This window comes from Medicago truncatula, chromosome 4 (assembly GCF_003473485.1).
Source record: "Medicago truncatula cultivar Jemalong A17 chromosome 4, MtrunA17r5.0-ANR, whole genome shotgun sequence".
Taxonomy (NCBI): domain Eukaryota; kingdom Viridiplantae; phylum Streptophyta; class Magnoliopsida; order Fabales; family Fabaceae; genus Medicago; species Medicago truncatula.
Window position 1 is genome coordinate 57,479,210 of NC_053045.1, and position 16,739 is coordinate 57,495,948.

The window sequence follows — 16,739 nt, forward strand, 5'->3', positions numbered from 1 at the left end:
AAAATTATTTCCAAGTTGTTGTTCTTTGATAAATAAAATAAAAAAACACAACGTATGATAGTTAACCGTTGACTAGAAATTGTATTAGTAAACGATTCATGTTGGCTCATATCTTCCACCTTATCCTCCAAAGTGCTTTGAGCCTTACCAAATTACTTTCACTTTTGATTCTTCATTTCCTTTCAAAAACAAATCAACATGGCGGAATCACTACTCTTCGGAGTTGCAGAGTCATTCATTAGTAAGCTTGCTTCTGTTGCTGTCAATGAAGCTTCTCTAGCGCTGGGCTGGGTGTCTATGACGATCTTTAAGAAATAAAAAACATTGTCTCACTCGTCAAAGCCGTGTTATTAGATGCTGAACAAAAGCAATGGCAGAACAATGAGCTACGTGAATGGCTGAAACAGATTAACCGTGTTTTCTACGATGCCGAAGATGTTATAGATGATTTCGAATGTGAGGCCTTGCGAAAGCACGTCATCAACACTTCTGGTAGCATCAGAAGGAAGGTAAAATGTTTCTTCTCAAATTCTAATCCTCTTGTTTATCGCTTTCAAATGGCACATCAAATCAAACATATCAAAGAAAGATTTGATAAGTTTGCTGCTGATAGGCTTAAGTTTGGCCTTCAAATCAATGATAGTGATAATCGTGTTGTAAAAAGGCGCGAATTGACACATTCATATGTGATTGATTCTGATGTGATAGGAAGAAAACATGATAAACAAAAAATCATTAATCTGTTATTGCAAGATAGTGGTGATAGTAATAGTCTCTCTGTTATTCCTATTGTTGGAATTGGAGGATTAGGAAAAACTACACTTGCAAAGGTCGTGTTTAATGATAAGAGTTTAGATGAGACTTTTCCATTGAAGATGTGGGTGTGTGTCTCTGATGATTTTGAACTTGAGAATCTGCTTGTTAAAATCCTCAATTCAGCTAGTGTTAGTGGTTCTGCTCTTGGTCCTAACCCAATTCACCAAGAGAACTATACAAACCTTGATTTGAATCAGCTACAAAATCATCTGAGAAATGTGATTCCTGGTAAAAAGTTCTTACTCGTCTTGGACGATGTATGGAATGAGGATCGTGTCAAATGGGTTGAGTTGAAGAATTTAATACAAGTAGGTGCTGAAGGAAGTAAACTCCACTCAATTGCCAAAATGATGGGCATCAACACATCATACATTTTGGAATTGGAGGGTCTTTTTAGAGAGGATTCCTTGTCTGTATTTGTCAAATGGGCTTTTGAAGAGGGAGAAGAGAAGAACTATCCAAAATTGATGGAGATTGGGAAAGAAATTGTACAAAAATGTGGAGGGCTTCCTTTGGCCCTAAGAACATTGGGGAGTTCTCTATTCTTAAAAGATGATATAGAAGAGTGGAAGTTTAACAGGGACAGTGAAATTTGGGATTTACCACAAAAAGATGACGACATTTTGTCTGCTATCAAAAAGTTATGATCAGTTACCTTCTTATTTAAAACAATGTTTTGCTTGCTTCTCTCTCTTTGAAAAGTACTTTCCATTTATTAATTTTGATGTTAGTGTGCTATGGGTGGCATTTGGTTTTCTTCCACCACCAAACATGGGTAAAACCTTGGAAGATATTAGCATTCAGTTTCTGTACGACCTTCAGTCTAGATCATTTATTCAAGATTTTGTAGACTTTGGTGGTGGTTTTTGTGGATTTAAATTGCATGATTTAGTGCATGATCTCTCATTGTATGTTGCAAGAGATGAGTTTCAATTGTTGAAATTTCATGATGAAAATATATTCGAGAATGTCCTTCATTTGTCATTTATTAAAAATGATTTGCTTGGCCTAACACGAGTTCCTACAGGTCTGAGAACCATGCTATTTCCCAAGGGAGCTAACAATGAAGCTTTCTTGAAAACATTGGCGTCAAGGTTCAAATTCTTGCGTGTTTTACGGTTAGCTCATTCTAAATATGAGAGTTTTCCCCGCTCTATTTGAAAATTAAAACATTTAAGATATCTCAATCTTGAGAATAATAAAGAATTGAAGAGCCTCCCTAATTCAGTGTGCAAACTCCAGAATCTGCATACTTTGATCTCGATGGTTGCATAAAGCTTCAAACATTACCCAATGGAATAGGAAATTTGATCAGCCTTCGGCAGCTCTATATAACTACACATCAATCTACTTTCCCAGACAAAGAGATTGCAAAGTTGTCATCTTTAGAATGTTTATCCGTCGTATCTTGTGACAATCTAGAGGCTTTGTTTCTTGAAGGAATACATACAACTTTCTAATCTTAAGTTGTTGGAGATTGGTTCTTGTGGGAGTCTAAAGTCTATGCCGCCAATTCATGTTTTTCCCAACTTAGAGGCTTTGGGGATTGATAATTGTTTGAAACTGCCATTAAGCAATGACAACTTGTGAGTTTTCCGCAATGGTTGCAAGGATGTGCAGACACATTACAAACCTTGGTAATTGATGGCTGTGAAAATCTAGAGGAGCTTCCTCAGTGGTTCTCAACGCTGATTTGTCTCAAAATACTTCGAATTCGAAATTGCCCGAAATTGTTTTCGCTCCCCGAAGATTTACATTGCCTTCCAAACCTTGAAAGTTTAAAAATTGAAGATTGTCCAGAATTAGGTAGAAGATACCGGCCAGGAGTTGGACGTGATTGGCACAAGATATCACACATCAAAGAAGTGATCGTTGAATCGACGGAATTCGAAAATTAAAAGGAATTTACAGATATCACAATCAAGGTTTAAAGGTACTTTGCTTTTATTTTTTCCCTAAAAAATTTACTTTTACTTTTATTTTTTTGTAATAATGAATTGTTTAGAAGACTCATCTTTACTACAGCTAATAAGAGGCTTATCTGATCCAATCGTTCCCTGAATAATTTTAAGTTTTCATTTTGATCCCACAATTAATAAAATGTACGTTTAAGTCCCTCACTTTTTCCTCCATTTGTTAAATAAATTATTCGGTGTTAAGTTTAACCCCAAACGTCTATAGTGGACCAACCTTAAAAGTGGTCCACTATAAACTTCATTAATTTTTTAAATTTTGACCGTTTGATCTTTTAAAAAACAAGCTACCATTAGATTATGAAGGACTACTTTATCCTACAATCATCCTCCAACAACAACCATTGGATTAAAAAGAGGTCACCATTGGATTAAATGGATCATGTTATATATATTAAAAAATAATAAAAAACAAAGGTTCACGGATCTCCTCCTTCTTCTCTCCTAAAACCACCACCGTCGCCGCCCCATCCCGGCGTCGCTCTGCCGACCACATGCACCGATCGGAAAAAGTAAGACCATTTTCTTTATCCTCTCGACTTGGGCTTTCCATTGGTCCAACTAATTTCACGAAAGGAACAACTTTTTCGCCGACCCTTTTCTTCCTCCGCCGCCGGAAGGGGCTTTTCCGGCCACCATACTTTGTATTTGTTCTTCCTGTTAATGGGCTTTTGTGAATTCCACTTCTTTCTCTCTTAACCGGTGCGCCACCCAGTACAACAACCACCAAGCTCCTCTCTTCTGATTTCAGATCTCGTTCTTCTCCTCGTGGATTCTTTTCAAAGCTATGGATTCCATGGAAAAAAGGAATGAGGAATGTTAGATTGAAACGAAGATGAAGAATATTGAGATGAAGGAATGAGGAATGTTACAATTCTGGAAATTCATGTGATGTTGATTTTTTATTTTGATTTTTGATTTCTAGAAATTCATGTGATGTTACAACATGATTTTTGATTTCTAGAAATTCAACATGACTTTTTATTTTCATGGATAAAGGAATTCATGTTTTGATTTTTGATGTTGCATTTTTGGAAATTTGTTTATGGAAATCATGTGATGTTGTTTCTGGAAATTTGTTTATGGTGATTGTGAAATGAAGAAGGTGAAGAATGAATGAACCTGGAAGTTGTAATTGTAATTTTGTTGGTTGTTGTTGTTATTGTTATTGATGAATGATAAAAAGTCCAGTAGAGACAACCTCTTGCTGTTTATGAATGTTGGTCAAAATGATATGAATATGATGAAGAAGAGTGAAGAAGAAGATGAAGAAAAGGGAGAAATAATTAGGTGTTGTTTACTCACCATAAGATAAAATACATCTGTGTAATCCAACGATCATTCTTTTAAAAAAAAAACATATCAAACGGTTAAAATTTAAAAAATTAATGAAGTCTATGGTGGACAACTTTTAAGATTGATCCACCATAGATACTTAGGGTTAAACTTAACATCGAATGATTTATTTGGCAAACGGAGGAAAAAGTGAAGGGACTTAAACCCACGTTTTATTAATTGTGGGACCAAAATAAAAGCTTAAAATTATTTAGAGGACCATTGGATCAAATAAGCCTAAATAATATATTGTTTTCATCAACAAAAACAAAATTATAACTAAACCTAGGTGTTAAACTCATTTGCATTTGACACTTTTGTTTTCCTAGGACCAAAGGTAATTGACCTCCTACATATAGTTTAAAGGGTCACTCATAGAAATGTAATGTCTCCTAGATCCATGAATTAATGTTGTGTTTATGATGATTGATTTTGTCGTCTAAAAAGACTTAACACCACAACTTTTTACCCTTATGTCTTCCATTGGGGGTTGCTAACTTAGTCCAACTTATAAACGTTATTGTCTAAAGTTAGCAAGTGTGTTTCTTTTCATTTGGACATAAAAATCCATTGCCACTGGTTTACACCCACTTTGCTAATTTACAACAACTTTATTTATGAACCAAAAGAATTAACGAAAAATATTTTATATACATTTGTGTTTATTTTAATTTTTTCCATGTTTATAAATGTGTTCCAAAACATAATGTCCAACCTCCTATGGTTCAGTTCAAAATCGAACTGACATAGACCGAATTGCTTTTCTTTTGTTCTAATTTTTTATTTTGAAATACAAAGAACAGACGAATGATGCCAATACCACTACACATTTTATTAATATCCCTTCTCTCACACACACACGCTTAAGCTTCAACCTAGCATTTTGTGGCTTGGAAAGATGAATGAGAAAGTAATCTAAGGTTAACATTAATTTGATATATTCATATTGGAAATAAGTTCAATGGTCTTATATGCTAATCATGTGTTTATTTGATTTTAGAATGGTGAATTTGTGATGCAAGTCAACAGAGGTTTGAAGTTGAAAGTTATTTTTTTTACCAAGTTATTTGAGTGAGCTATCAAGTCATTTAAGTCAACTATCATTTTAATTCATATTGAAAATTTATTTGGTATAATTTCAAATGAATCATCTGATTTGTAATTTGAGATTTAAAGTTGTATGTATTAAAGTTTGTAATTCGAGATTTAATATGCAAGTGTGTATGATAGTATGCAAAGTGCAAGGAAAATAGTGCAGTAGAAATATTTGAGACATCTTTAAAAAAAGATGACACAAAATTCATATCCATTCTTCAAGTTAGAATCAACTCTACAAGCAAAAATAATCAACTCTACAACCAAATTAAAATCAATTATATGTTGCTGAAATAACTTCTGTTTCTATAATAATATGCTAAAGGAAAGTAATTAGTTGGTGTTTGATTGACATATGTGTGTGGAGCAGGATGGTAATTAGCTGGTGCTTGATTGACATATGTGTGCTGGACAGGATTCCAAACTTGCGAGTATAAACTGAAATAAAAAAAAGACAACTTAATTAGAGTTACAAGCACCAAAACATGCATAAAAATCCAAGTTATGACAAAAATTAGGAAATATTAATTGAAAACAGATAATAATAATAATAATAATAATAATAATAATAATAATAATAATAATAATAATAATAATAATAATAATAATAATAATGAATAAATAGATATTGTGTTATTATACTGATTTGTGGTTAGGATTGTTCACTTGATATACTATCTTTGTGCAAATTTGAGAGCTACTTGTAATCATTGAAGCACATACACGATATTGACACATCTATGTCAATAATTATTTGAAAAAATAACATAATTGAATGTAATCATGTGTATAAATATTATATAGATGTGTCGGACAGCGAACAACGTTTAGATAGATGAGGTTTATCTTATGTTTAAAAAGATTCAATTCAAAATATAAAATAAAATTATATTTCTTTTAACTTCAAGTGCAAATAATAATTTATGTCTTTCATCTATTTTTTTTCTCTGCTATAAATAACTTAAGGCACTATTAACAAATCAAATCATTAATTTTTTTTGAAAAAGCTAAGCAATGATATTTGAAAGGGAACAACAAATAAAACAATATCTTTTTACGGATAAGACGAAGTAAAAAAAAAAACTGCCTCAATATAATTATATCATATATTAAAGTAGGTGGCATTTAGGGTGGGTGAGGGAAAGAATTTTCCATCATGGGAAAGTTGATTGTTTACCATTAGATTAAATTGGAGCACTGATTTTATCATGGTCTATCCACACAACATTTTTTAAGTTTGTCTTCAACCTTATTAACCTCCAACCACTACCACCACGTTACTTGAACACCAACCCAGATTTTCCATTGCCGACGTGGCTGTACAATTGTACCAACCTCAGGTGCCTCAATCTCCTCCAAAATTACTTCACCGGTCAAATCCCCGACGGCATAAACAACATCAAAATACTGACCCATCTCAACCACACCAAGAACATAACAAACTCAGATCTGAAATTTCATGAAAGAACAAATTTGTTGGTCTTTTTTTAGAATAAAATATACTGAAAAACATTGATGATGAATGTGGTAGTTTTTTTCATTTTGAGAAAGAAAAAAAAAGGTTGATTTTCTTCCAAATATCAAGTCTATTAAACTCTTTAACTTTGTCCACTCTCAGTTCATACTTCATAATCTGCAGAACAACTAACTTGTTCCATATCAAAGGCATGACATTTCAAGTGGTTCACCACAAGAATCATAGAATTCCGTAAGACTTGTGTAGGTGTGAAGATTAATGCTTCTGATAGAATCTACCTTCATCGAAAGCACAACTGCAACATTTTCAATATAAAACTGCCACCGCCGTTGATACTGTTGTCGGCGCCGGCGTACTTGCTTGTTGAAAAACAACGCCGGAGGAAGGTGAAGTTTGTCGGAAAGATGAAGATTAAGAAAAGAGTTGACCGCAAGTGGGGAAGAGAAGAATGGTTGTGGAGAAAGATTGTATGAAAATAAATATAAAAATAAATATAGTGATGAGAATGTATGATAATAGTGTGTGTCAGATTTAATCCAATGGTAGAAATTATTGGTATCTCTAAAATTCATTCAATGTGTTAGACCAAAATCATCTTAACAAAAAAGATTGATTTTAAATGGATATGGGTTGGTGGGTGAATTGCAGATTTGTATTTTCAAAGGTTGAAGATGATGGAGGAAAATATATGGTGTGGACAGACCATTTTAAAATCTGTGCACCTCTTTAATCTTATGGTAAAAAAAAACTCTCTCATAGTAGAAAACTCTTTCCCTCACCCATCCTAAATGAGTAAATGCCACCATTAAAGTACAAGAAATAAATTATATATTTTGCGTGTTGTGGGACACATTTGAAAAGAAAAAAAATTATTATTTTGTATGCCGAAACCATTATCAAAAACATAATAAATTTATAGATTAGTCATCCTTTTTTTTTTTTGGTAGAATATATTAATCATCCTTAATTTTCCAATTTATTTTTCAAATTACCTTGTAGACGGCCAGAATTGATTATCGGTTACTTGGACATTGTCGTTCCAGCACTTCTGATCAATAATCTGAAAACAACAAAAAATAACTTAAAAGTCTTCTTGTCATTAACATGATAAGCTAGTACATATTAGTGAGATTGTTTTTTTCCTTGCGATTTTAAAAACTCATGTAACTCTACCAAAACATCCTTTAACAACTGATCATACAACATAAATAATGATGATATATGGCCACAAAATAAAATTTACAAAATTCTGAAAATCTTATCAAAACTTAAGATGTTATTAACCTATTTTGAATATGTTTTGCTAACACCAAATCCAACAGGTCTATGTGATGACGGTGATTATTTTTAAGAGGTTTTGAAAAGTTTAGGTGAGTTGTGTTTCGAAGGTTCATTAGAATTAGGGCAGATTTCAAGACTTAACTAACAATATTAGAGGTACTTACAAATTATTTAAGCAAATAGGTCTCGCGGCGAATTCAAATCATGAAGGGAGGCAATGATATGTACCAGGAACCATTGAACATTTAGTGATTTAGGAATAATAAAAAAAAAAAAAAACAAAGAAAAAATTACCTCATAAATAAAATAGGATTCTGGATGAAAAGAAAGATACTCCTTTTCTTTGGTAGAATTATTGTCAATCAAGGGGTCCCAACTCCATGGTGTGAGAAAAGAATTATCTTTCTCAAGAAAAGATGTGAATCTTGCATCAATCATTATTTCCTTAGTAGCATGATCATCACTAGTAACAACCATATCAATGGATTCACTTTCTTCCGTCAAAGCATGTTTGCGCTTCATGATTCTTGGTACGAGTATTGAAATTATGGAGTACTGTACTTATAACTTGATTAGTCCAATACAACAAAAAAATATTGGTAGGCGCTTAAATATATAGTGATGTTGTTAATTTACTTCCAAATATCCAAAAAGATTATGTCAAAAAATAAATCTAAAAAGATCAATTTTGAATGAAATAATAAAAAGGATTTTGTCAAAAAATATGTCCGTGAAATTTTCTTTTACAGAAATATGATCTACGATTTGTTAAAATAAATATATAAATAAGAGAAGAGGATGTTATGCATTGTTTGAGGGATTGTCGAAACTCTCGTTATGTTTGGGCAAACTTGCAAGTACTTGAATCTCCTGGGTTCTTAAGTTATCAAACTCCTAATACTTGGCTAAAACACATGGCTACTGGACCAACAAGTTTAAAGTTTGTTGCTACTATATGGTGGATATGGCGCTGGAGGAACAACATTGTTTTGGGTGATAAAACTTGGAAAGCTAGTGATGTGATCCGACAAATTAACCTCATGGTTGAGGATATGGTTTTGTTATCTACAACTGATTCATGTGCAGCTAATAATAGAAGCAAGGTCAAATGGAAAGCTCCCCCATCGGATAAATTTAAAGTTAATGTGGACGGAAGTTGTGACCAAAGTGGTGTTATCGGTTCATGAGGATTGATTCGAGACGCTACAGGAAATTGGGTGGCAGGGTTCTCATCTAATGATGGTTGCGGTGATGCGCTTATTGCTGAGTTGTTTGGAATTTATAACGGTTTGGTCTTGTTGATAAACAATTCGGTGTTGCATGTTGAGTGTGAGACAGACTCCACTGAGATCAAAAACCTACTTATGGACAGACAATCTCACTCATTCCATGCTTATGCTTCTTTACTAGCTAAAATAACAAGTTTGTTGGATCATCTCCCAGGTTTGGTGTTCAAACATGTGCTCCGTGAAGGCAATGTATGTGTAGATTTTTTGGCTAGGTTGGGGAGGAACTCTACTCTTGGAATAACAACTTGGGTGACACCTCCTGATGAGCTGATTTCGTTACTCAACTTTGATGTTTTCGATTTCTAGTTAGCTTTTGTTTTTTTTTTTTTTTACCTTCACCAAAAAAAATATATAAATAGGATCAACGATATATGGTTTAGTTATAAGGATTTTAAATACAATTGTAAAAATAATAATAATTTCTAACAATATACAAAAAGGATTTTTGTCATACTACCAAAAAATAATAAAAATATCTAACAATATATCATTCATTTAAACTATTTTTAGAATAGACTTCACTTGGTCATTTACAAAACTTCTAACCCTACATGCTCTTTTTAGAATTTAGAATAACTCCACATGAGACAATTTTTCAAGTTAATCCATTAACACAATCCGCTAGATATATACACCATACTATATATCCTACAAGAACCAAAAAAAGTCTATCACACAGAGTATTCAGATTGCATAATCCTGATCAAACCAAATTGCTCACATCCACAGTTAAGAAACGTGGCATACAAGCAACAACTTCCAACTCAGAAAAATAATGTTGTCCCATATAACTGAAAGAAAAAGATAATTGTTTATAGAACAATACCCTTTAGTTTCCACCAGGCAAAAAGGAGGGGAAAAAACGCCTAGAAGTTTTAGTCTACAATGAGCACATAAAGCCCTTGAAAGACAAATGAATCCAATTATACAAAATTCAAATATCCCTCAATTACAACACTTTGAGCTGAGGCCATGGGACATAAATTTTCCACTTTTACTCTTTGATCTAAGTTCTTTGATGGCAGTAGAGGATCATTCTCAGTATACTGTATGTTTATTGATACACTTCTTCTTAATTATATTAATACCTTCCTTAACAAGCTCTTCATATATATTTATAGATGTCTCTGCCAAAAAAATCAGCTCAAATTTAAGGGAGTGCATCTTTCTTGGACTTGAAGTTACGCCACAACTCTTCTTCATTTAAGGGACCAGTATCAACATCACCATTAATCTTGAGGCATTTCAAGGAATAGCATAGGTAGAATACTTCCTCCAATGTTAAAACACACAAGTATCTGATTGAACTAAAGATGAGTGAATTTGGGATGTAATCTTTGTCCTTTGACATTGGTTCTTTAAGTGCCTCAGCTTCTGCATCCTTTATGGTTCATGAAGGATGTTGGGTTGATTTTGTAAATGGTCATTTGGATTTTCTATGCGGCCTAAATTCTCAGAGTCCCCCATTTTCATTAATGCAACTCCATTAATGTTTAATTTTATATTAGAGTAATTTACTTGACTTCATTCTCTGTATAAAAATATAACCCTAAACAGTTCATGAATTTGCTCTGGTAACTAATCTTCAGTGCTAAATTTTTTTAGTGTTGTTACAAAAATATTCACTTCATTCCCTTTATGGAAAATGTCCACTTTTGATGCTGATGGTGCTTTTAAATGCCCTTGCTGATCTTTGCTCAAAGATTTTCTCCTTTACATTATGTGTACCACATGTGTTTTTAAGTTAAAAGTCAATTTTCGCCACCGCATAACCGAAGTTACTGTATGTTTGAAGTTACTGTATGCTCAAAGATTTCATGCCTTTTTAAAATTGATTCAACTAAAAGCATAAAGCAAGATGTAATTGATTCTGAAATATATTGGTCCGACACACACATATCTTTTCACTATTACCTTTAATTATCCTCATAATATTCTGTTTACATTATTGGAATGCTTTGCTGTCAAATTTATGCAAGTTACATATAAAATCTATTTAGCTGATCAAATCAAACACACACTTAGTATAATAGCTGGTCTGAAAGAAAAAACAAAAAAACAAAAAAAAATAATGATTGCTAATCATTGATTGGACACTGTATTAGTTCATTCTTCCTTGCTCTTATCTTCTTCCACCTTTTTCCTCCGAAGTGCTTTATCTGATTGCTTTCACTTTTGCTTTTTCATTCCCATACCAAAGTGCTTTGCTTTACCTGATTGGTTTCACTTTTGCATTCTCATTCACATACCAAATTTAGAAGCTCCTACGTTCCACCTTATCCTCCAAAACCAATCAACATGGCAGAATCACTCCTCTTTGGCGTGGCAGAGTCATTCATTGGAAAACTTGCATCCGTTGCTGTTCAAGAAGCTTCTCTATCCCTCAGCGTCTACAAGGATCTTCAAGAAATCAAAAAAACTGTCTCACTTGTCAAAGCCGTGTTGTTGGACGCTGAACAAAAGCAATGGCAGAACAATGAGCTACGTGAATGGTTGAAACAGATTAAGCGCGTCTTCTACGATGCCGAAGATGTTATAGATGATTTCGAATGTGAGGCCTTGCGAAAGCACGTCATCAACACTTCAGGTAGCATCAGAAGGAAGGTAAAATGTTTCTTCTCAAATTCTAATCCTCTTGTTTATCGCTTTCAAATGGCACACCAAATCAAACACATCAAAGAGAGATTTGATAAGGTTGCTGCTGATAGGCTTAAGTTTGGCCTTCAAATCAATGATAGTGATAATCGTGTTGTAAAAAGGCGCGAATTGACACATTCATATGTGATTGGTTCTGATGTGATAGGAAGGGAACATGATAAACAAAAAATCATTGATATGTTATTGCAAGATAGCGGTGATAGTAATAGTCTCTCTGTTATTCCTGTTGTTGGAATTGGAGGATTAGGAAAGACTACACTTGCAAAGGCAGTGTTTAATGATAAGAGTTTAGATGAGACTTTTCCATTGAAGATGTGGGTGTGTGTCTCTGATGATTTTGAACTTAAGAATCTGCTTGTTAAAATCCTCAATGCAGCTAGTGTTAGTGGTTCTTCTGCTGATCCTAACCCAATTCACCAAGAGAGCTTTACAAACCTTGATTTGGAGCAGCTACAAAATCGTCTAAGGAACGTGATTGCTGGTAAAAAGTTCTTACTCGTCTTGGACGATGTATGGAATGAGGATCGTGTCAAATGGGTTGAGTTGAAGTATTTAATACAAGTAGGCGCTGAAGAAAGTAAAGTCTTGGTGACTACACGTAGCCACTCAATTGCCAAAATGATGGGCACCAACACATCATACATTTTGGAAGGTCTTTCTCTAGAGGATTCCTTATCTGTGTTTGTCAAATGGGCTTTTAAAGAGGAAGAAGAGAAAAAATATCCAGAATTGGTGGAGATTGGGAAAGAAATTGTACAAAAATGTGGAGGGCTTCCTTTGGCCCTAAGAACATTAGGGAGTTCTCTATTCTTAAAATTTGATGTTGAAGAGTGGAAGTTTATCAGAGACAGTGAGATTTGGAATTTACCACAAAAAGAAGATGACATTTTGCCTGGTCTCAAATTAAGTTATGATCAGTTACCTTCTTATTTAAAACAATGTTTTGCTTGCTTCTCTCTCTTTGAAAAGAACTTTGATTTTTCTAATTTTCATGTTAGTGTGCTATGGGTGGCACTTGGTTTTCTTCCGCCACCAAGTAGGGGTAAAACCTTGGAAGATATGAACATTCAGTTTGTGTACGAGCTTCAGTCTAGATCATTTCTTCAAAATTTTAGAGACTTTGGTGGTGGTTTTTGTGGTTTTAAATTGCATGATTTGGTGCATGATCTTTCATTGTATGTTGCAAGAGATGAGTTTCAATTGTTGAAATTTCATAATGAAAATATACTCGAGAATGTCCTTCATCTGTCATTTCTTAAAAATGATTTGCTTGGCCTAACGCCGGTTCCTACTGGCCTGAGAACCTTGATATTTCCTAAGGGAGCCAACAATGAAGCTTTCTTGAAAACTTTGGTGTCAAGGTGCAAATTCTTGCGTGTTTTACAGTTACCTGATTCTACATACGAGAGTTTGCCCCGCTCTATTGGCAAATTAAAACATTTAAGATATCTCAATCTTGGAAAAAGCAAAGAATTGAAGAGCCTTCCTGACTCATTGTGCAAACTCCAGAATCTATACACTTTGAAACTCAATGGTTGCATAAAGCTTAAAAAATTACCCAATGGAATAGGAAATTTGATAAGCCTTCGGCAGCTAATCATAACTACAAAGCAATATACTTTACCAGAAAAAGAGATTGCAAAGTTGACTTGTTTAGAAATTTTATCTGTCAATTCTTGTGACAATCTAGAGACGTTGTTGCTTGAAGGGATACAACTTTCTAACCTAAAGTGGTTGGGTATTTCTTCTTGTGGAAATCTAAAGTCTATGCCACTTCACGTTATTCCCAACTTAGAGTGGTTGTTCATTACTAATTGCCATAAGTTGAAATTTTCATTTCACAATGAGAACCAAATCCCAAAGTTAAAGCTGAAGTTGCTAAGTCTTGAATCTTTGCCACAACTTGTGAGTTTTCCTGAATGGTTGAAAGGATGTGCCGACACATTAAACACCTTGGTAATTGATGGCTGTGAAAATCTTGATGAGCTTCCTGAGTGGTTATCAACTATGATTTGTTTCAATAGATTTGTAGTTATAAATTGCCCAAAATTGCTTTCGCTCCCCGATTGCTTTTCAAACCTTGAAAGTTTATTAATTGTAGATTGTCCAGAATTATGTAGAAGATACCAGCCTGAAGTCGGACATGATTGGCACAAGATATCACACATCAAACAAGTGAATGTTTTTTTCTTAAGGAGTCAAACAAGTGAAGGTTGAATAAGACAGAATTCCAAAATTTAAAGGAATTTACAAATATCACAATCAAGGTTTAAAGGTACTTTTGCTTTTATTTTTTCCCTAAAAAAAGTTACTTTTATTTTTATTTTTATTTTTTTGTAATAAAAAATTGTTACAAGACTCATCTTTACTTATATTGTTTTCATCAACAGGAAAAAATTATAATTAAACTTAGATGTTAAACTCATTTATATTTGACATTTTTGGCTTCCTAGCACTAGAGGTAACTGACCTTCTGCATAGAATTTAAATGGTCATTCATAGCAATGTAATGTCTCCTAAATCCATGAATTAATGTTGTGTTTACGATGATTGATTTTGTCGTCCAAAAAGGCTTAACAACACAACTTTTTACCCTTATGTCTTCCATTGGGGGTTGCTAACTTAGTCCAACCTATAAACATTAATGTCTAAATTAGCAAGTGTGTTTCTTTTTATTTGGACATAAAAATCTATTACCACTAGTTTATACCCACTTTGCTAATTTACAACAACTTTATTTATGAAGCAAAAGAATTATCGAAACATATTTATATACATTTGTGTTTATTTTAATTTTTCCATGTTTATAATTTTGTTCCAAAACATAATACCCGACCTCTTATGGTTCAGTTCAAAACCGAACTGATATAGACCGAGTTGCTTTTATTTGGTTCTAATTTTTTATTTTGAGATACAAAGAACAGACGAATGATACCAATATCACTAAACATTTTTATTAATATCCCTTCTCTCACACACACTCACGCTTAAGCTTCAAACCAACATTTTGTGGCTTGAAAAGATGAATGAGAAAGTAATCTAAGGTTAACATTAATTTGATATATTCAAATTGAAAATAAATTCAATGGTCTTATATTCTAACCATGTGTTTATTTGATTTTAGGATGGTGAATTTGTGATGCAAGTCAACAGAGGTTTGAAGTTGAAACTTATTTTTTTTACCAAGTCATTTGAGTGAGCTATCAAGTCATTTAAGTCAACTATCATTTTAATTCATATTGAAAATTTATTTGGTATAATTTTAAGTGAATCATCTGATTTGTAATTTGAGATTTGAAGTTGTATGTGCTAAAGTTTGTAATTTGGGATTTAATATGCAAGTGTGTATGATAGTATGCAAAGTGCAAGGAAAATAGTGCAGTAGAAATATTTTAGACATCTTTCAAAAAAAGATGACACAAAATTCATATCTATTCTTCAAGTTAGAATCAACTCTACAAGCAAAAATAATTCAACTATACAACCAAATTAAAATCAATTATATGTTGCTGAAATAACTTCTGTTAACGCTATTTAATTAACCCTATATTATTACATCTCTTGTTCCTTAATGTTAACCCGAACACAAAATTTTGCCATAGATTTAACCTAACTTCTTTGCTTAATTTGACTATATTAACCCTAATTAATTAAGCCAACTTAATTTAATCAAAATGTTAATGTTAATTGTTATGAAATCAAAATAAACAGATCGCTCCTAATTTTTCTCCTTAATTTTACTAAACAAATAAACAAATCCTCATATTCTTATCTACTTAATTTTATTATATTAACCCTATTTAATTTAAACAAAATATTATTGGTTATGGAAATCAAAATAAATAAATCAATCCTAATTTTTCTTTTACTAAACAGATCGCAAAATAAACAGATCCTCCTATTTTTATCCATAACAAAACAAAACAAAAAAACAGCTCCTATTATTTCCTTTAATTAAAAAACAAAACAAAATCATATCCAAACTAAATATCAAAATTGTTTCCTATTTTTGTGATATGTTTCCCTCCAACCTTAACTAATTATCCTATTTTTATGAAAAACAAATCAAAATCCTTTCCAACCTAATTATCCTATATTTATTGAAAACAAAACAAAATCGTTTTCAAACTAATTATCATATCTTTTATCTCTTATTTCTAAATGTTAACCTGTGACGCAATATTAACCCTAGATTTAACCTAATTTTTGTTTGACTTTACTATATTAACCCTAGATTTAATTTAGGCAAAATGTCATCTCTTATTTCTAAATGTTTACCCGTGACGCAGTATTAACTCTAGATTTAACCTAATTTTTGTTTGACTTTACTATATTAACCCTAGATTTAATTTAGGCAAAATGTCATCTCTTATTTCTAAATGTTTATCCGTGACGCTATTAACTCTAGATTTAACCTAATTTTTCGTGTGACTTTACTGTATTAACTCTAGATTTAATTTATGCAAAATGTAATCTCTTATTTCTAAATGCTTACCCGTGACGCAATAGTAACCCTAGATTTAACCTAATTTTTTCGCGTGACTTTACTATATTAACCCTAGATTTAATTTATACAAAATGTCATCTTTTATTTCTAAATGTTAACCTGTGACGCAATATTAACCCTAGATTTAACCTAATTTTTTCGCGTGACTTTACTATATTAACCCTAGATTTAATTTATCCCGTGACGCAATACTAACCCTAGATTTAACCTAATTTTTTCGTGTGACTTTACTATATTAACCCTAGATTTAATTTATGCAAAATGTCATCTCTTATCTCTTATTTCTAAATGTTAACCTGTGACGCAAT

The 16,739-nt window shown here is 32.7% G+C and overlaps 2 protein-coding genes across 3 annotated transcripts; both read left to right on the forward strand.

Annotated features, from left to right (window-relative positions):
- The first annotated feature begins 30 nt into the window (after nt 1–30).
- On the forward strand, nt 31–5,433 carry LOC11418284 (putative disease resistance protein RGA3). Its single transcript, XM_039833973.1, is given in 5 exon segments — nt 31–282; nt 285–1,453; nt 1,455–2,071; nt 2,074–2,749; nt 5,125–5,433. Coding segments are annotated over 4 exon segments (2,073 nt in total). The 5' UTR covers nt 31–198; the 3' UTR covers nt 2,277–2,749; nt 5,125–5,433.
- Nucleotides 5,434–11,368: 5,935 nt separating this feature from the next.
- Nucleotides 11,369–15,310, forward strand: LOC25494067 (putative disease resistance protein RGA3). Of its 2 annotated transcripts, XR_005645584.1 has the most exons (2): nt 11,370–14,199; nt 15,049–15,310. XR_005645584.1 is itself a non-coding variant. In XM_039832516.1 (1 exon), the coding sequence occupies exon 1, from the start codon at nt 11,565–11,567 to the stop codon at nt 14,139–14,141; it is 2,577 nt and encodes an 858-aa protein (XP_039688450.1). In that variant the 5' UTR covers nt 11,369–11,564; the 3' UTR covers nt 14,142–14,202. The 2 variants fall into 2 exon arrangements, 1 of the variants encoding a protein (XP_039688450.1); XM_039832516.1 differs by lacking the exon at nt 15,049–15,310 and having other exon boundaries at nt 11,369–14,202.
- The last annotated feature ends 1,429 nt before the right edge of the window (nt 15,311–16,739 follow it).

Bases quoted from the DNA above. Each gene is read 5' to 3' on its own strand.
- LOC25494067 (XM_039832516.1), top strand. From the start codon at position 11,565: ATGGCAGAATCACTCCTCTTTGGCGTGGCAGAGTCATTCATTGGAAAA.